This window comes from Macroventuria anomochaeta (genome assembly GCF_010093625.1).
Source record: "Macroventuria anomochaeta strain CBS 525.71 unplaced genomic scaffold BU25scaffold_54, whole genome shotgun sequence".
In the NCBI taxonomy this organism is placed as follows: Eukaryota; Fungi; Ascomycota; class Dothideomycetes; order Pleosporales; family Didymellaceae; genus Macroventuria; species Macroventuria anomochaeta.
In genome coordinates this window covers 14,163-32,108 of record NW_022985415.1, presented here as the reverse complement: position 1 = coordinate 32,108, position 17,946 = coordinate 14,163, and the positions used below count along the sequence as shown (strand labels likewise).

The following is a 17,946-nucleotide window of genomic DNA, read 5'->3' as shown; positions in this document are numbered from 1 at the left end:
CCTATAGCAGCTTCAGCCTACAAGCTCCATTGAGCCTTGTAGCACCACAAGCCTACTACATCTATAAAGTCTATAGTTTAAGACAGAGAGAATACTGGTTGCTACCAGATTTGAACTCTAGACCTTCGGGTTGCTTAAGTATTATGTAATGGATGAGCGCCCTGCCCTTGATATCAATACTACGTGACATCTCCAAGGTATACCAAAAGGTAAGCACAAGAATACTTAAGCAAGTATTCTTTGTGTAGTATAATATATATAGTGCCAGCCAGCTAGCTTTTGCCTCTAGCTGCTGTAAGCTAGTCTGCCCCACAGCCTTGCTGTGTGCAGAGTCGTTACAAATAACAAGTTGATTGACAAGGTTGAACACACTGCCATAAGGGCGGTGTTCCTATGTGGCTATATACTTGAGCGATTGTGCTGGATTCCCAGAGGTTGAACACAATGCCATAAGGGCAGCGTGTCTACTTGCTATATACTTGAGCAGAGGATTGCTCATATTGCTTGGTACTGAGTATACTGATTGTACCAAGTATACTGACCATGCTGAGTATACTGCTTGTGCCAAGTATACTGCTTGTGCAAAGTATCGCCAACGCAGCTTCACTGCTTGGGTTGTTCAAGTTGCTTTGAGTTGCTCAACTGAGAGTGATGATCATACTGAGTATTGCCAACGCGGCCCCACTGCTTGGGTCAATCAATACTACAGTTTCTCAGCTCCTCTTGTATCGTTGCGTAGTCCTGTTTGTTCAGTGTTGTTGCAGGTTGTTCTTTGATCCTAACACTACCTTCTCCTTGTTGTTGTCCAGGTTCCATGATTTTGCAAGCACCTGGGTGTTTGTACATACCCCTAGTGCGCACCCAGTCTCATCCATATTCCACATATCTTCATACTGTATGCCTAGTTTGATTCTTGTCTACTCAAACAGCTCAAGAAAGGCGCGGATTGTCTTGTAGTTTGCTGCTGTAGTACATGCGCTCTTGATTGTCCAGCCAACTATAGATGTGACGCGTGGGTTGCAGTTGATGAAATGGGGTACCCATAGTTGCCTGAGAGGCTTGTAGTCACTGTTTATGTGGAGGAGCCAGGTGGCCATTTCTTGTATGCAAGGATGGGAGGGAGGTTGTGTGTGTGAGTCCTCATCAAGTATCCAATCTATTAGAAAGGCTTCTTGTTCCAGAGTCAATTGCTGTTGATTTGAGTGAGCTATCATGTGTGGTTGTTGACCTGCACATTGGCCTTGCAATGTTGATTGCGCAACACCATGCCAATGAGCAGCTGCTTTGCTTGCTCTTAAAAATACCAGAGTTGAGATCTGCAATAGCATTTTGTATAGCAAGCTCCTTAGCACTACCCTGGCCAAAAAAATGGCCGGTTTTCTTGTGAAGTCACTGTAGGCAGGCAATCGGACACAGGATGGATTGGGGCCGTCTGGGGCCAAATGGGTCACAATCCTTGATGGCTGAGCCTCAAGGTTTGTGAGGAATATATACAGGTGGCCTATGAGCCTCTGGTCCAGCCCCGGAGTACATCCGAGGGCTGGCCAATACATGTACAATCGGGTGACAGAAGTCTGTTCGCCCAAGCGCACAAGCCACCAAACCAACTTCACCACCTCCGTTTTGATGTAGAATAACTCCACACAATGTGGCTCAATTTTGAGAGTTAGGGTGGCAAATTGATTGCATTACACTCAATATTTAGTCTGGTAACCCCTTGCTTCTCTCACAGCATCTAGTCGTTGTGGCATAGACCTGATGAATGCTGCAATCAGTGAATCTGGTATAGCAGCCCATGCCTCATGCAACCCCAATTCAAATGCCTCCCACTCAGCTAGCAAGTCTCCCATATAGTCAAACTCAGGATGGAGCTCATGGAGCTTCTTTTTGAGTGCCCACCAGAGGTGCTCAATAGGGTTAAGGTCTGGAGAATATGGTGGCCAGTCAACCGTAGCAACACCGTGGACCTCTAACCACTCCCTTGACGTGCATGCAGTATGGATAGGTGCGTTGTCCTGCATAAACCACTTGCCTGGCCTGTAGCTGTCCATAAGGCCTTCTTCCAATGCCTGAATATAGCTTTGAGCTGTATATCCACACCGTGCAGCTGCCTCATCGTGGGTCATCACCACCAGCTGACTACGCCAAACTCAGCCTCCTGGAGTCATTGATATTGATGCCCATACCATACGAGCTGGCTGGCGTGCAGTGGTGACCTCCTCTACCATCTCATGAGACCATTTCTCCACTGGTAATTGCCATACCCAGGCAGTGTTGTGGCCAGATCCACAAGCAATGCTACACTCGTCACTGAACTTGGATCTGCTGCGTCCAAAGTTGAAGCCCTGCCAGTCAGCAGCAAGCTTGAGACAGAGCCCTGCTGTACAGGCATTGATCTTTGGTCTGCGCTTGGCTCTGAACTTGCAGTAACCCTGATCAGCCATCGCACGTTATACAGTACGACGTGATACTTGTGGGTGGGTGGCGGTGGAGTCCCACATCCCTGCCTCCTGTAGCAGCCTCTGGTACTCAATACGGGGATTTTTTTGAGCAATTCTAAGCAGCTGGCGGTGATCTCTGCTAGTCAATATAGGCGGACGGCCTGTTCTAGGCTGTGAGGTGTTGCTGGAGGTGGCTTTCCATTGGGTGACTGTTTTTTGGATGCACCGTTGAGAGCACTTGAGAGCGTCTGCAATTTTACTGGTTTGAACACCAGCCTCAACCTGGGCTAAACAATATATGCGCTGCGCTTCTGATAATTCACCTCCAGGCATCCGATTGCCTGAAATTTCAGTACTAAATGAGCTCATATTGATGGAGTAATACGCTGTCAAAGAAGGTGTTGCTCTTGAGAATTGAGGGGTGGTGGTGGCTCGTGCGCTGAGGCGAACGAACTTTTGGCTTAGTACAGTAAGGGAAATACCCATGACATTTCTGCTGAGTTTGACCGCCCCGCACCGGCCTTGAACAGCTCAGCAACCACGAAATTCAACGCTTCATAGCTCAATCAATTCTTTACATTTTTAAATTAAAAATGCATCTACGTAATTGTCAAGTTACACCAACTTCTGACCTGCAAGGGTATCCAGATTCTATGAGGCGGCAGCGGTTCTTTGACACGTTGGATTCCAACAAAGCGCAGCCACATTTGGCACAGATCCCCATGAAACAGCTCTACGAACAACACCATATTTCTGAGCGCACTGCGCGTCGCTGAAGGTCTGATCGTGCAGTATTTGGAGGGCTTACATACCGTAGACAACAGCTACATGAAGCAAAAAAGGTCCTCCACGGCACCAAAGGCAGCGGCTGCCCTCTCAAGATCTCAAATGACGATGTTGATGATATGCTCGCACAACCACTACACTGCCGAAGGCAAGCTCTCCGTGAGCAGATAAATAGGCTGGGTATCAGTGCTCATCGAGATACTGTAAGACGCGCTCTCTGGAACCTCAGGCAAGCTGCAATGTTCAAAGCTGCGACTCAGAAGGAAATTCTTCCATCTCAGCAAGCTCAGCGCATCGTATACACATCAGAGCACAAGAAACAGCCTGTAATTGGCTTCTGGGATGGCGTACAGTTTACTGATGAAGCTCACTGTAGGCTGTCTGACTAATAGTGCAGCTGCCTGTAGTCGTGCTGCTGCTGCGCCTCGCTCCCCACCCCCTCCAGCAACATACAACAGCCGCAACCGCCCAATCAGAGCACCACAAAAGTTTGAGTGAGAGACTTACTCATATAGGTCTATAGACTACTCCACCAAAAATTCTCATAATAACCGAAAACGGAAGCGGGGCTCTTGGGCGCATCAGCCCTGACAGATTAGTATTGATGATGAGCAAAGTGCAATTGAAGCTACACAAAGAAAGTTGCGTTGTAGGTTGCTTGATATGTCGTTATCATATCTCGTATGTCGTTCAAGCTTGCGCCTATAGAAAGATGTGCAGTGGATAATTCTTCAAGTAGAAGCCAGGGTCGAACCTCAGACCCTGACCGAGGGCCAATATCGAGTCAATGTCCTCTTTCGACAAATAGAAGCTTGTAATATCCAAGGTCTGCGCAAGACCGTCCTTGTTATTCGACTTGGGGCTTACAGCAATGTTCCTAAACCACTCTTAGCTCAGCCAAAGAAAGAAGTTGTTTGAAGCCCACCTTTGTGTCGCGAAGCGAAGCAGGATCTGTGAAGGAGTCTTTACATGCTTCGAGGCAATCTTCTTGATGATCTCTATATCAAATAACGACGGCAGTCCTTCGGCGCGCTCACGGAATGCTGGAGGCAATTCTAAGATCGACTGAGGGCCGAATGACGAATATGCTATGACTACGATGCCATGTGTTTAGCCAAGTGGATGAGACCTGGCTATGTGAGATACGAGTGGTGTTCGATTTGAAGCGAGGACACAGGGTGTTTGTTGTATGTGAAGAGGTCGTAGATTGACTGCCCTTGGAAGTTGGAAACACCGATCGAGCGAGCGATGCCTTGTTCAACGGCGGCTTTGAGTGACTTCCAGGTCTCTTGATTCGACACCTTAGCAGGCTTGACAGACTTGCCCGTACGGAGTCAGCTTTGAACAAGAGGTGGGTTGTTTCAATACTCACCGTTTGCCAACCACCACCCGGGGTAGCGCTTTTCCGAGCGCAGATGGGAAAGGAATCAAAAGTAGATCGATATACCCAAATACCCACGACTCGTTCTGTGCCTTGATCATTGGCAATGCATGCTCCTTGGCATGGTAGTTATTCCAGAGCTTCGTGGTAATGGAGATATCCTCGCGCTTGACCACACACTCGCTGATGGCACGCTTAATACCCTATCCGGCTTCCTTCTAGTTCTGGTAGTCATATTCCCCATCGAATAGCCTGTAACCGGCTTTGGTAGCGTTGTAGACGGTATCAGCTGCACTCTCCTTTGGGACCTTCCAAAGACCAAATCTCAGAAGAGGCATCTGATGCCCGCAGGCAAGTTTGACCGTATCCTTGGACATAATGTTATTGCGCAGAGTTGAAGAATCGGAAATTGCTGGCAAACAGGTGTCACGCAACTTCTTTTGTATATGTCAATTCTGAGCATCTCAATAGTAAAGAGCTCTCCATACTTGTCAAACATCGTGAAGCACGACGAAGACATAGCTTCCGAATTGGGAGATCATAACCACTACCGAAGTTGTGCCTAGACCTCACGTGCGGGGACTCGCTCCAGGCGCAACTTCGGAAGCGGCGGGTGCGTAGATTTACCGAGGATAGAACTCCGATAAACACTCTGCAGAACCCACAACAACAGCTGTCAAGCAGCAACGCACCGAAAGCCGATGGAAGGCTCAGCGTCGGCCTCTGCCGAAGGTGCCGACAGCCCTGTCAATGCGCGTCCGAAAAGATCCCGGACGGGCTGCATGACATGCCGGAATCGTCGACGAAAGTGTAAGTGCTTACCATTGATGCTCAATGAGGATGTTTGTAACACCAAGCAGGCGATGAGGGAAAGCCGATCTGTCAGAATTGCATATCGAAAGGGTTCGAGTGTCGATATGCAAGTGCATTCCAGATACTTGGAAAGCATAACTTCACGCCGGAAGTCAAGACTGACGTGAAATACGCCAACGTTCGTGTGAGTATGGTTTTCAGTTATGATGAATGGCTCTATCACGTCTGTCTATGATATCAACAATCAAAGGTCTGCCTGATGTGCTTCTGTGTGGGCTGAGCCGTTTTGAAGGCTTCGCACATCAGCGTTCATGTCCGACCACGTCTGTGTTGTGAGCGAGCTGCAGGCGTCAATCACGCCCTTCCTCTTGCCACGTATTGACTTTACTAGTTCGCTGGAGATGATGGTGAAGAACCGGTGTCGGAGACTGCAAACCAGCCAGCAAAGGCAGCTGGGAGCCGGCAGAATGCCCCTGCGCAGACACAGTCCGTTGTCCTTCCAGATAGACAAGTAGGAACAACTTCAATCGACACCAGCACCCAAAGCCATTCGGGTCATAAGCTCCCGCCGAACAACTACGAGTTCGCATCGGACGGTTTGTTGGCACTTGGCTTTACTTCTGGAACGGCTCAAGGGGCGGACTTTTTTGTAGTACCAAGCGTCAGGGAAAAACATGCGGTTTCGACATTTGACTTTGCCAGGGATGACAACCTGGATCCAACTTTGAACGGCAATAGTCTAGAGAGGCGACCTGGAGTGCATCGAACAGAGACTGGGCATCAGTCAACACTGAGCTTTGACACGATAGGCCATAGCATGCCTGGACCATCTCCAGGCTTCCAGAACTTTAGAGGTTCGGAAGACTTAAACCGGATTCACGGAGCTCCAAACTCCAACGCAATGATTCCAGCAGGCGGCCATCCTGCCCATGCAGTAGCGGCGGGTCGTGACCTTGAGCTTTTGAAGTTCTACAGGTACAACATTGCACCTTGGCTGGACATCTGCGACACCGACCAACACTTCGGTGTGGCTCTATTGACAAACCCAACCCAGGTACCGAGCTTGCGTGCCTCTGTCATACGATTGGCGGCGAGTTCCTCGAACATGGCGTGGGTATTGGAAGACTTGGACGTCGGCAAAAGCACGTCAGAAAGGGGCATGAACGACAGCGCTGCGCCAAATGCAACTCTGGAGACAGTCGTGTGCGTACTGGATGTTCTTGCTGATATGATTCCCAATCTTGCCGCAATCTGGCTAAGAAGCGACAGTGGGCAAAGCCGAATGTATCTCCTGGAGAAACTGTTACTCGAGCTTGGATCCTCCAGTCTCAATGCTTGTGGATACTGGTTGTTGGTTAGGCTAGGTATGGTAGACTTTCTTAAATTCCAGTTGTTCCGCGTGCTGATATCTGAGCAGAGTTGAGTCGCGCATTGATGGCAGGCAATAGCCGTATTCCCCTCCCTTCCTTGACTGGGCAGCCTGGAGGACCCGGGAACATCGACTCGATAGCGCAATGTGCATATGATGCCGTCGCTCTATGTGTGGACTCAGCCATGTTCGCCAAAGGTGACGGTGATCGTTGGCTCCAGCAACGTTATGGGCTCAATCGAGTGGAAGTGTGGAACACCCTGGTCCAAAGCTTCGCCCACTGGTATATGCACCGATCGCAGGCGTTTCAACCCATCATTGAACTATATCCCAAAGACGGTGTGCTGGCCGATGACGACTATCCGACAATCGTGTTTACTAGTGGTGCCGCGCTGTTGGCAAATCAGCTATACCACACAGGCATGCTTCTGCTGCTGCAGAACAAGCCTCGATTCGGGGACAAACCGAATCAGAACTCGCCTTCGATGTCGACTCTATGGCACGCGCACCGCATCTGTGGCATTGCCATCCAAAATGACAGACCAGGCTGGTGGGACCCATGTCTTGTCGCATCTCTCATTGTCGCGGGTCGTACAGCAACGCATGCGAGTCAACATAACGCAATAGTCCGTACGCTTGAGTTTGTTCAGCGATTGACTGGTTGGACCATCCACCCATATGTTGATCAGCTAAGAAGTGAGTGGCAGCTAGCAGATGGTTGGTGAGAATGCCGGTACTGCTTTATCATTTCCGGACGTCCGGACATCCGAGACGGACTTGCTCGACGTAGCAGATTGTAGCATCTCCTGCTTGAATGAGAGCTCTCCACAATCGCAATAGGTCACACCTCACCGCGAACCTTGTAACCCCACGTACTTTCTAAGTCACGGATGCGCCAGGTCGCGGTCCATCCCGTAAGGACTTCGATATGTCGAATGGTTTTGACGACCAGGGCCTGTTCGGAGGAGTGGCTCAGCAGGCGCCCAGCAATCCAGAGCGGTTGTATAGCGTTATTGAGACAGCCTTCATGCGGATTTGTCAGACTGATTCCACAAATGCGTTTCACGTGCCACATAATGGATGTGGTGGGTGTCTGCGACAATGACGTCTTTAGTTTTGGATTGCTGTTGAGTAGCAACACACAAGAGGTGTGGTACAGCTGGTTGGACGATATTGCAGCCCAATGAGCGAAGAAGACGTGCGGAAATGGTGTCGTATTGGTAGTTTCGACAGCCTGCATTTCTGATGGGCGATGTGAAGACCAACTGGCGAGTTGGTCCCATAACCGAAATGACTGTGTTTGGAACTGTTCGGCATCGCACCCATTCTCAGCGCCCAGCTCAGTGTACTTATTGCGGTCGGAGATGAGTTCGCACGTCTTAGCGCAGAGATATACAGCATAGTTGGCATACATATCTGGAACCTTTGGGTTTCGGAAAAGTGCCTCTGCATCTTCGTCCGTGAGGCCATGTGGTAGCCATTCCGAAGGCTTTAGTAACGTGCTTTCTGTGCCGTCTGAGATGAGCGCTCCGCATACATCTGTTTGAGTCAATGAAACATCCTTTCGATAACTTCGGGTGCCACTTACCCATGCGTGCATAGCACCAGAAGAGAGCCTGTAGTACATCGCCATTGAAGCCGTTGACGCCGAAAGCCTCAAATACAGCCGCACATCCCTCGAGATGGTGACGCCAGTCCTGAGCACTAGCTGAGAACATTTCGAGGCAACACAGAATAACACAAGCTGCGATCACTTGGACGTCTCGAGCTTGCAACAAGGGTGTCAACAGTCGGATAGCCTCTTGGTAGAGTTCGAGACTGTCAAATGATGACTGGATTTTGTCCTTCCGTTCGAGCTGGCGAGCTCCGATCGCAAGGATGGCGTATAGCAGAGGCGGCGATTCTTTTGCAAGAGCGGGCAATTGAACTCCAAACGCTCGCTGGCTGTCGAACATGTCAAGCTAAATGCCGATCAGCGTCTTATACTTGATAATGGACTGGAACTCAAATTTTTTTGTTGAGAAAGAAAGGTTATCAGATTGCTTGACAAGACAATAGGCACCCAGGTGTGTTGAGCTCGACGGCTGCGGAGAGGACCAAGGAAACAGGACTCACCCATGGAGCTACTTGTGACATGTAGTTCTTCAGATACTGGATTCGTTTTCCGTCGGCCAGCACACGTTTGATGTTTATTGACCCACTCATGTCATCATTCTCCACAGGAGTTCCTGCCCTAGTTGGCGCGGCTGATCGTGCAGTGGTGAACATGAGCGAACGTAATGCTTCCTGTGAGGCCAGATAATCCGGATCGTGGGCGAACTCGTCGAAGGGCCAGCTTGACGCAGTGACTGGTGACAGAAACGGATCTATGTTTTCGAAACCATACCCGGCGCCTGCCTGCACCTCGCTTGGCGAGAAAAGCGTACTGCCACTGTTGATGACATTGGGGGCATCCGCTGCCGAAGTCCCTTCATCGAGTCGACGTCTTTTATTTGTCGGCTCGTCAACCATCAGTTCGAGAACTGTGAAGCATTGATGTTGCTAGGCCCTTCAGATACCGAGATGGAGAGGAAAGAGCAGGGATGAGCTGGGAGGAAACTAGGAAAGACTAGCCGATCATGTGATAACGCTAGTGGCTGAGTGGCTGAGATCCATGCTTTCACGCGACGCGTCAGTTTCCCAAGGTCATCAAGAACAATCATCAGAAACTCAATGTCATTACTTCTGCACGCTACAAACTCTTACTTTTCGAATGCCGGTAACACCGTCTGCTTACAAGTCGACAAACTCACGGCGCAGGAGCGGGTCATCGATTACCTGTTGCAGGTAACTCTCCACCTTCTTCACCAGCGCCGGGGTATCGAAACCGAAATATTTGTACGCTGCCTTACCTGGGAGACTGTGTCCGAAACGCTTCACGCAGGCTGCGGCATCAGCATACCTCTCCCATCCATTTGGCGCGTAAGGCTCGATGACGATGGCTGGAATGCCTTTGTGTCTGCGTAATGTATCCCGCTTGTACTGGATGGGCTGAGCATCGAACAGACGCTGGCATGGAAAGCTGACAACGCGAGCTTTAATGTTCTTTGTCTTCAGCTCCTTTGCTGTGTCGATCGCATGGCACAGCTCAGCACCGACACCAATCAATGTCACATCGGCGTCTTCGACTTCCTCAATGACGTAGCCACCCTTTCCTACCAAATCGCGCCGAGTTTGCGACAGCTGTGGCAACGTGTGTCTCGATGTCGAGATGATGGTCGGTGTGTTCTTGGCCTCGATGGCTGTAATCCAAGCGCCAGCTGTCTCTTCGCTGTCTGCTGGTCGAATGTACAAGAGATTTGGCATCGCCCGGTAAAGATTGGCCAGCTCAATAGGCTGATGAGTTGGGCCGTCTTCACCCATGCCGATCGAGTCGTGTGTCGCTGCGTGGATGACCTGCAGGTGCTGCAGAGCTCCCATGCGAACTGCTGGTGCTGCATACAGGTAGAACATGAAGAAAGATGATGTCACGGGGATGAATGTGTTGGGAGCAAAAGCAGCCAATCCATTGGAGATGGCACACATGGCATGTTCACGCACACCATAGTGGATGTATCGGCCGCTGTAGTTACCGGTGATACCGCAAGTCGTCTTCAGATCGGGCTGACTCTCGTTAGCGAACGCTGATGATGTTCAAGGGGTGCAGAAGCTTACATGTTGGAAGTCGACTTTGTCCTTCCAGATCATGTTGACCGAAGGGGAGAGATCCGCAGTACCGACCATGAAGTTCTTAACCTTCTGCGCAATGGGGTTGAACACCAGACCAGACGACTTTCTTGTGGCTGTGGGCTGATCAGGGAACGAGCTGGGAAGGAGGTCCTTCCAGTTCTCTGGAAGACGGCCTTCAACTTGGTTCCAGAACTCAGCACCAAGCTCAGGGTACTTGGCTTCGTACTCTTGCACCTTTTTCTCCCAGGACTGGACCAGCTCCTGGCCTCTTGATGGGAGGTCTGCAAAGAACTCGCGAACGGTGTTGCTGATAACAAAGTGCTCCTCAGGGTTGAAGTTGTATAACTTCTTCATGTTAGCAACATCAGCAGTACCAAAAGCAGCTCCGTGAGCAACTGCATCACCAGCTACGGCACTGCCGAGACCGATGACAGTGCGGACATTGATGAAGGTTGGCTTGTCGGTGGAAGCCCGTGCTTTGTTGAGCGCGCTCACGATACCCTCAATGTCGAAACAACCATCCTCAATGTCAATCACATCCCACCCGCATGCGCGCATCTTCGCGTTGACATCCTCGGTGTTTGTAAGGTCGACGCTGCCGTCGCAAGTGATCTGGTTGTTATCGTATATGATGGTAAGGTTGTTCAGCTTGACGTGGCCTGCAAAAGAGATCGCCTCTAACGCTACGCCCTCCTGCAGACACGCATCGCCAATCATACACCATGTGTGGTTGGAAACGATGTCGAAATTTGGCTTGTTGTAGGTCGCCTGCAGATTTTTGGTAGCCATTGCCAGACCAACAGCATTTGCTACACCCTGACCGAGAGGTCCTGTTGTCACCTCAATTCCCTCATGCTCAATCTCTGGGTGGCCGGGGCACAGCGCGTCGACGCGGTCGGAGTGGTAGGATTTCAGCTGATCTAAGGTCATAGCCTTGTAGCCTGTGAGGTGGAGAAACGAGTACTGGAACAAGCAAGTATGGCCTGCTTTCGGTCAGCACTGTCTACGCGACAGACTCAAAACCGGAAAATCTTACCATTGGACAGGACGAATCGGTCGCGGTTGAAGTAAGTCGGTGTGTGCGGCGCATAGCGCATGACATATTTCCAGAGTGAAACTCCTATCGCGGCCATACCAATCGCACCTCTATCTGTAGGTCAGCACTCTGACGAGGCCTAAACGCCAAAAGATGTACCCCGGGTGTCCGCCACTGAACTGTTGGCACAGATCTGCGATCAGCAATCTGAAAGACTTCAGAACATGGTCCTGCTTGTCTGAGAGCTTCCGGACTGCCGCTTGCTCGATCTTTTCTTCTTTTCTCATCCCTTCCACAACATCTTTGCCGTAATTTGTTGCGCCGTTGGCTTGTGTGGTGTTTTGTGCGAGATGCATGATTCTGTAGATGATGTTTGGTGTGAGAGATTCTGAGGACACAACGACGGCACAAGATAATCTTTTCAAGTCAGTCCACAACAACACATCAACATCAGTCTGATAATTCCTCTAAGACAAATGCGACGGGGTTCCCAAATGGGGAACCCGGGGCAGTTTGGATCCGAGGAGCGTAACGGTTCTCGGACTCCCGCACATTCCTATTGGCCGGCTGGTAAGATCCACCGCTCGACACAGAAATCAGAGGCACCAGATTCCCGATTGGGTGAACTCAGCCCTCCAAATTCAATAACCCCACCAAAAGCTGGGCCTCCGCTGCACGCCACTATGCATTCGGCTATACAATCACCAGATGGTAGCCTTTCGATGAGCAAATGCAGTCCCCCTTGCGCGCTCAACATGCCGTCTCCACTCAACTCCGCCGCCTTGGGAAATTTCTCTCCCTCATATACATCGCGCAGTAAGTTCAAACTTATCTGGTAGACACCATGGCGCCAGTAGTCTTCGACTCTCTCTCGAGCGATGTAATGCCTACTGAATCTACGTCACAGAGCACGAATGGAACATCTGGAAAGCAGACAATGTCCACGCCACTCCCGAATCCGTCGCTGCAAGTCACCGCAGACCACAATTTGAAGCAAGAAGATGCGCCCGTGTATGCGCCGGCCCAAGGAGAAGTTCTACTTCATATCAAGGCCACAGGTGTCTGCGGGTATGTGACCCATACGATCTGTTACTGTACTTCATATTGAAATCAGCAGGTCCGACATTCACTTCTGGAGAACAGGGAGGATAGGCTCGCTTGTTGTTGAGGGCGATTGTATCTTAGGTCACGAGGCAGCTGGTATTGTCCTACAATGTGGCGAAGGTGTAACGAACCTGAAGCCAGGTAAGTGGACTCTGGACATCTTTTACTCATCGAAGCTAATGTAATGGTCAAGGTGACCGTGTAGCCGTCGAGCCTGGTATTCCCTGCGGCGAATGCTTCCTTTGCCAGGATGGTCGCTACAATATTTGCGAAGACGTCCAGTTCGCAGGCGTCTATCCGTATCACGGCACAATTCAGCGATATAAGACCCATCCCGCGAAATGGTGTCACAAGTTGCCAGACAACGTCAGTTATGCAGAGGGTGCATTGCTAGAACCACTATCAGTTGTTATGCACGGCATCAAGTCGGCCGGGTTGTCGCTCGGTCGTGGTGCTGTAGTATGCGGAGCTGGACCCATTGGTCTTATTGCACTTGCAGCTGCAAGAGCAAGCGGTGCGCATCCGATTGTCATCACGGATCTCGAACCGAAGAGATTGGCCTTCGCAAAAAAGTTCGTTCCTTCAGCCCTCACCTACCAAGTCAACCGAGATCTTGACTCGGAGGGCAACTCGAAGGAGATCAGGAAGCTGTTCAACTTCGAACACGTTGGAGAGTACGGTGCACCAGAAGTAGTACTTGAGTGCACAGGTGTAGAGAGCAGTGTTGTCACTGCTACCTATACAGCGCGAAGAGGCGGAACAGTCATGGTGATTGGTGTAGGAAAGGAGATCATGAACAATCTTCCGTTCATGCACCTTTCTCTCGGAGAGGTAAGCGTTCGCTCTCTGCTAAGAAGTTGACACAGTACTGACAGCATTACAGATCAATCTCAAGTTTATCAACCGATACCGTGACACATGGCCTGCTGGTCTGCAATGTCTCGCCGGAGGCATCCTTGATCTCAAGCCGCTTGTCAGCCACACGTATCCATTGGAGAAGGCATTGGACGCGCTGCACACATGTGGTGATCTGAGCAATGGAAGCATCAAGGTGCAGATCATTGACGAGGTGGACAACGTGTTGTAAACTACAACATATTAATAAACGATACTTCAACACCTTGTCGTGGTCATTGCCCTGACCAAGTATCTTCGGATGCATTTGTTTCAGCTGCAGATTCTGTGTGCCTATGTCTGCCCAATTCGTTGTCATGGCAAACGAATGTATAAGATCGGAGAGGCCGCGCAAGCCTTAGTCCTGTCTACACCCGCCGTAAATCCACTGTCGCACTCTGGATCATGCAGTCTACAAAACTTGTTATCGTAGTGAGTTGCTTTGGCGCCTGGAAAGAATTCGTTGAAGCCAAGTAACCAGAAAAGCCACAGGTTGATCTCAATGCGGTCGAACATTTTGAACAGGTACATACATCGCTTGTCCTCGTACCACCTATGGCAGTCGTTAAACGGTTGCTATCCAAGTTGGCGTTCAATACCGGGGCAGCATAGGTATTGAAGTCTGCATCTGGACTAGCCCTTGGTTGAGGCTCTGCATTCCTACTCTTCTGTGGGTTGTGGGGTGCCACGTGGTACTCGGACGATTGTGGGGTGATATATCATTACACACTGACCATGGTCTACTCCAAGCCGGAGCGAGAAACCGGACGCAATCTTGCAAGTTGTACGTCCACGCTTGGTCTCTCAAGATCTTGTGCGCACTGGAGTCTTTTTTTCCAGGCTCAAGCTGAATGTACTTCAAGCTTCAGGAGCGCCTTCGTAACTTGTCAAAACGTGTGACGCGGCTTCGCGCATCGTCATCGGTGCGGCCAGCCCTTCACCATCACACATCAACACCACAGACCATCGTCTCTTGATGCCTTTGATTTTCCAAAGTAGAGTGATAGAGGTCTGGTGGTTCGAAAACGATGGCAAACCTACGGCAGTCGACATTCTGGCAAAACCCCGGCCACCATACCGTGTCTGTGCGCGCAATGCGCGGATTCGCGCAATGCGCCGAGACGCTTTATGCACCCATACTTCACAACACCACAACTCAACGCCACAATGACGCTAGAGGAAGCCATTAAAGAGATAGATGCTATGATGCCATGCAAAAACATCCCTTGGACGCAATTATCCATAAAGCATGGTGTTGTGCGCTCTACGTTGACGCGCAAGTACCGAGGAGAAACGCGATCGCGTGAAGAGCAGGCAATTGCACAACAAAAGCTCACTCCACAACAAGAGGACGAGCTTGTCAAGTATATAGAGGAGCTTACAGCCCGACATCTACCTCCTACAAGGGAAATGATAGCAAATTTTGCGTCATCAATAGCCACAGAGCCAGTCAGCGAGAGCTGGGTTACCCGCTTCATCAACAACCACTCAATCCATCTCATCTCTCAATACTCAACGGGTATGGACAGCAATCGCCACAACGCCGATTCGTATACCAAGTACAAGCTCTATTTTGACCTGTTGCAGTCCAAAATTGCCCAATACAACGTCGACGCTGAGCACACATACAATATGGATGAGAAGGGCTTCATGATCGGAGTCACCACAAGGACCAAACACGTCTTCAGTAGACGTATGTGGGAGAAGAAGGAGGTTACAGCAACTACTCAAGATGGTAATCGTGCCTGGGTGACGCTTATAGCGTGTGTGTGTGGGGATGGATCGGCACTGCCACCAGGCCTCCTATACGAGTCTACCAACAACACTATACAGTCAAGCTGGGTGGAGGAAATCAAGCCAGGAGTACACTCTGTCTTTGTTTCCTCGTCACCTTCAGGCTGGACAAACAACGAGGTAGCCCTCGCTTGGCTCAGACAGGTGTTTGATCGCTACACCAAGAAGAAAGCACGAAGAAAGTACCGCCTATTGATACTGGATGGCCATGGATCTCACGTCACGATGGATTTCATCAACTACTGCGATCAGAACAGGATACTCCTGGCTATACTTCCTCCTCATTCAACCCACACGCTCCAGCCACTCGATGTGGTGATGTTCAAGCCTCTCTCGACAGCATACTCAAAGGAGCTCACAACACACCTTCACCATGGCCAAGGACTGTCGGTTATCAAGAAGAGCGACTTCTTCCACCTGTTCTGGAAGGCGTGGACAAGTACGTTTACTCAGGGGCTGATACTCAGGTCCTTTGAGGCAACGGGTATAGCACCCCTTCAACCCAACGTCATCCTCAAGCGATTTGCTAAGCCTACCCCTGAGGGCTCCGATAGCAACAAAAGCTCTTCTTCAGTCTATAGCGGCAAGGATTGGCTCAAAACAGAGACTCTGTTGCGCAAAGTAGCCAAAGACGAAGGCAGTGAAGAGCTGAAAAAGATCAGGCGCTCACTCCACCACATCTCAGTTCAAAACTCAGTCCTCCACCACGAGATTACAGGCCTCAGAGAGGTTCTTAAGACTCAAAAGAAGCACAAGAAGAAGAGCAAGCCTCTTGAGCTTCAGCATCACAAGGACTACCACGGTGGAGCCGAGTTTTACTCTCCTAGTAGAGTAGAGAAAGCACGTGCACGTGAGAGGGCAAAACAACAAGAGCAGAAGGCAGAGGAGCTCAAAAAAGCAGAGATGGCTGAACTGAGGCACGCCAATAAGCTGTACAAGGAGAAGATTGCACAGGAGAGGCGTGAGCAGAAGTTGAGGGAGAAGGAAGAGCGTGACCGGCTGAAGGCTGAGAAGGCTAAGGAAGTTGCCAAACGCAAGGCTGAAAAAGAGCGTCAACAGAGGGAGCGCAACACCAAAAAACCTATACAATTGTCCCAAAGAGGCAAGCGCAAGGCCTCAGAGGTTGCAGCACCCAGGAAGAAGCAGAATCGTGGTAGTGCAGCTGCCCGTAGTCATGCTGCTGCCGCGCCTTGCTCCCCATCCCCTCCGGCAAAATACAACAGCCGCGGCCGCCCAATCAGAGCGCCACAAAAGTTTGAGTGAGAAACTTGTTCATATAGGTCTATAGACTACTCCGCCAGAAAATCTCATGATAATAACCATTGTGTGTGGCTCTACAGCCTCAATTTTGGATTGACGATTTTGGTGTTTCGGCGCATTGCGCGAATCCGCGCATTGCGCGCACAGACACGGTACCGTGTCCGTGCTCGCAATGCGCATGCGCCGCAACGCGCACCATCAACACTTACACCACCCATAGAAAAATGAGGCTCTACAGCCACACACAAAGGCTATCGCAACTAGATTTTTTGGTGGAGTGATCTACAATCGTTGAACAAAAGTCTGGTCGCAGTGTCGCGCTTGGGCCACCTTACGCACTTTTGTGTGGATGTTCACAACGCCTTTTCTCCACAACAACACGGTCAATATATAATCCAACAGAGTGAATTAATCTACATACTTAGTACTTTGTTTGGTAACCTTGCACATCCTTGCACGCCTTCAGGCGCTTAGGCATTGAGTAGATAAGTTTCTTGATTAGTAGATCCGGTATAGCCAACCATGCCTCCTTCAGACCCTCACAGAAACACTCCCACTCCTCTTGTGAGTCTCCAAGTGTGTCAAACTCTGGGTGGAGTTGGTATAACTTTCTTTTCAAAGCCCACCACATGTGCTCAATAGGATTAAGGTCAGGTGAGTATGGGGGGTGTTCAATGGTCCAAATCCCATGACTCTCTAACCATTCCTTGGTGTACTTTGATGTGTGTACCCATGCGTTGTCTTGCATAAACATCTGGTTTGGCTTGTAATGAGGCAGTAGTCCCTCTTCAAGGGCTTTACAATAACTCCAAGAGGTGTAGCCGTGTTGTTTTGCAGTGAAGTCACGCTCCATGATCACCAGCAAAGACCGGCCAACACGGCCACCTGGTGTACACCAAATAGAGCCCCAAACCATTTGTTGCTTTGACCTTGATGTACTCCTTTTATGAACTTTGTTATGGTCAAACTTCTCACTAGGATACTGAAAACTCCACTCCTGATTCTCTCCAGAACCTCTTGCAACGCTGCACTCTGTTGAAGTCGTACTTTAAGCAAAGCTCGTAAGCACTATTCGATTGGTTCTCGAGGATGAACTCTGGCTCTGGAACAGTAGGGGTAAGTCGCCTGGGTGAAACACCTAACGACGGCTTGGGGTAACGATGAGTAGTACAGGCAATCTGTCTAGCTCGAAGGTTGGTTGAGATCCAATGACAAACTTAATTGACGAGGTTGAACACGAACCATAAGGGTTGTGTTCCTACACATATATATACAGTCCACCAGATCTGCTCGTTGACGAGCAGAGTCGGTCCTGGCCAATCCGGATGGATTGCGGTTCGTCAACGAGCATCGTACCATG

At 50.1% G+C, this 17,946-nt stretch overlaps 6 protein-coding genes across 6 annotated transcripts; 2 read left to right on the top strand and 4 right to left on the bottom strand.

Annotated features, from left to right (window-relative positions):
* Positions 1-820: 820 nt before the first annotated feature.
* On the bottom strand, positions 821-1,156 carry BU25DRAFT_416029 (uncharacterized protein; the record flags this gene model as incomplete). Its single annotated transcript, XM_033707674.1, has 1 exon — positions 821-1,156. A coding segment is annotated over exon 1 (167 nt), but the record flags the coding sequence as incomplete, so codon positions are not given.
* Positions 1,157-3,174: 2,018 nt separating this feature from the next.
* On the bottom strand, positions 3,175-4,985 carry BU25DRAFT_435445 (Aldo/keto reductase; the record flags this gene model as incomplete). The annotated part of the gene is made up of 7 exons (XM_033708916.1): positions 3,175-3,244; positions 3,982-4,104; positions 4,153-4,321; positions 4,357-4,360; positions 4,403-4,546; positions 4,611-4,811; positions 4,890-4,985. 7 exons carry the CDS (start codon positions 4,983-4,985, stop codon positions 3,175-3,177), a joined length of 807 nt encoding a protein of 268 aa, XP_033555700.1.
* Positions 4,986-5,175: 190 nt separating this feature from the next.
* Positions 5,176-7,573, top strand: BU25DRAFT_236335 (uncharacterized protein). Its single transcript, XM_033701470.1, has 4 exons — positions 5,176-5,418; positions 5,469-5,605; positions 5,813-6,785; positions 6,839-7,573. Exons 1-4 carry the CDS (start codon positions 5,310-5,312, stop codon positions 7,513-7,515), a joined length of 1,896 nt encoding a protein of 631 aa, XP_033555699.1. The 5' UTR covers positions 5,176-5,309; the 3' UTR covers positions 7,516-7,573.
* Positions 7,574-7,631: 58 nt separating this feature from the next.
* On the bottom strand, positions 7,632-9,234 carry BU25DRAFT_443727 (uncharacterized protein; the record flags this gene model as incomplete). Its single annotated transcript, XM_033709379.1, has 4 exons — positions 7,632-8,329; positions 8,379-8,751; positions 8,906-9,187; positions 9,217-9,234. The coding sequence occupies 4 exons, from the start codon at positions 9,232-9,234 to the stop codon at positions 7,632-7,634; spliced, it is 1,371 nt and encodes a 456-aa protein (XP_033555698.1).
* Positions 9,235-9,494: 260 nt separating this feature from the next.
* BU25DRAFT_404274 (uncharacterized protein) lies at positions 9,495-11,941 on the bottom strand. Its single transcript, XM_033705114.1, has 4 exons — positions 11,694-11,941; positions 11,535-11,644; positions 10,484-11,439; positions 9,495-10,432 (listed from the first exon to the last, which is right to left on the bottom strand). Exons 1-4 carry the CDS (start codon positions 11,888-11,890, stop codon positions 9,563-9,565), a joined length of 2,133 nt encoding a protein of 710 aa, XP_033555697.1. The 5' UTR covers positions 11,891-11,941; the 3' UTR covers positions 9,495-9,562.
* A 305-nt stretch (positions 11,942-12,246) lies between these two features.
* Positions 12,247-13,725, top strand: BU25DRAFT_404271 (sorbitol dehydrogenase-like protein; the record flags this gene model as incomplete). The annotated part of the gene is made up of 5 exons (XM_033705113.1): positions 12,247-12,350; positions 12,442-12,602; positions 12,652-12,779; positions 12,832-13,469; positions 13,522-13,725. Exons 2-5 carry the CDS (start codon positions 12,472-12,474, stop codon positions 13,723-13,725), a joined length of 1,101 nt encoding a protein of 366 aa, XP_033555696.1. The 5' UTR covers positions 12,247-12,350; positions 12,442-12,471.
* Positions 13,726-17,946: the final 4,221 nt, after the last annotated feature.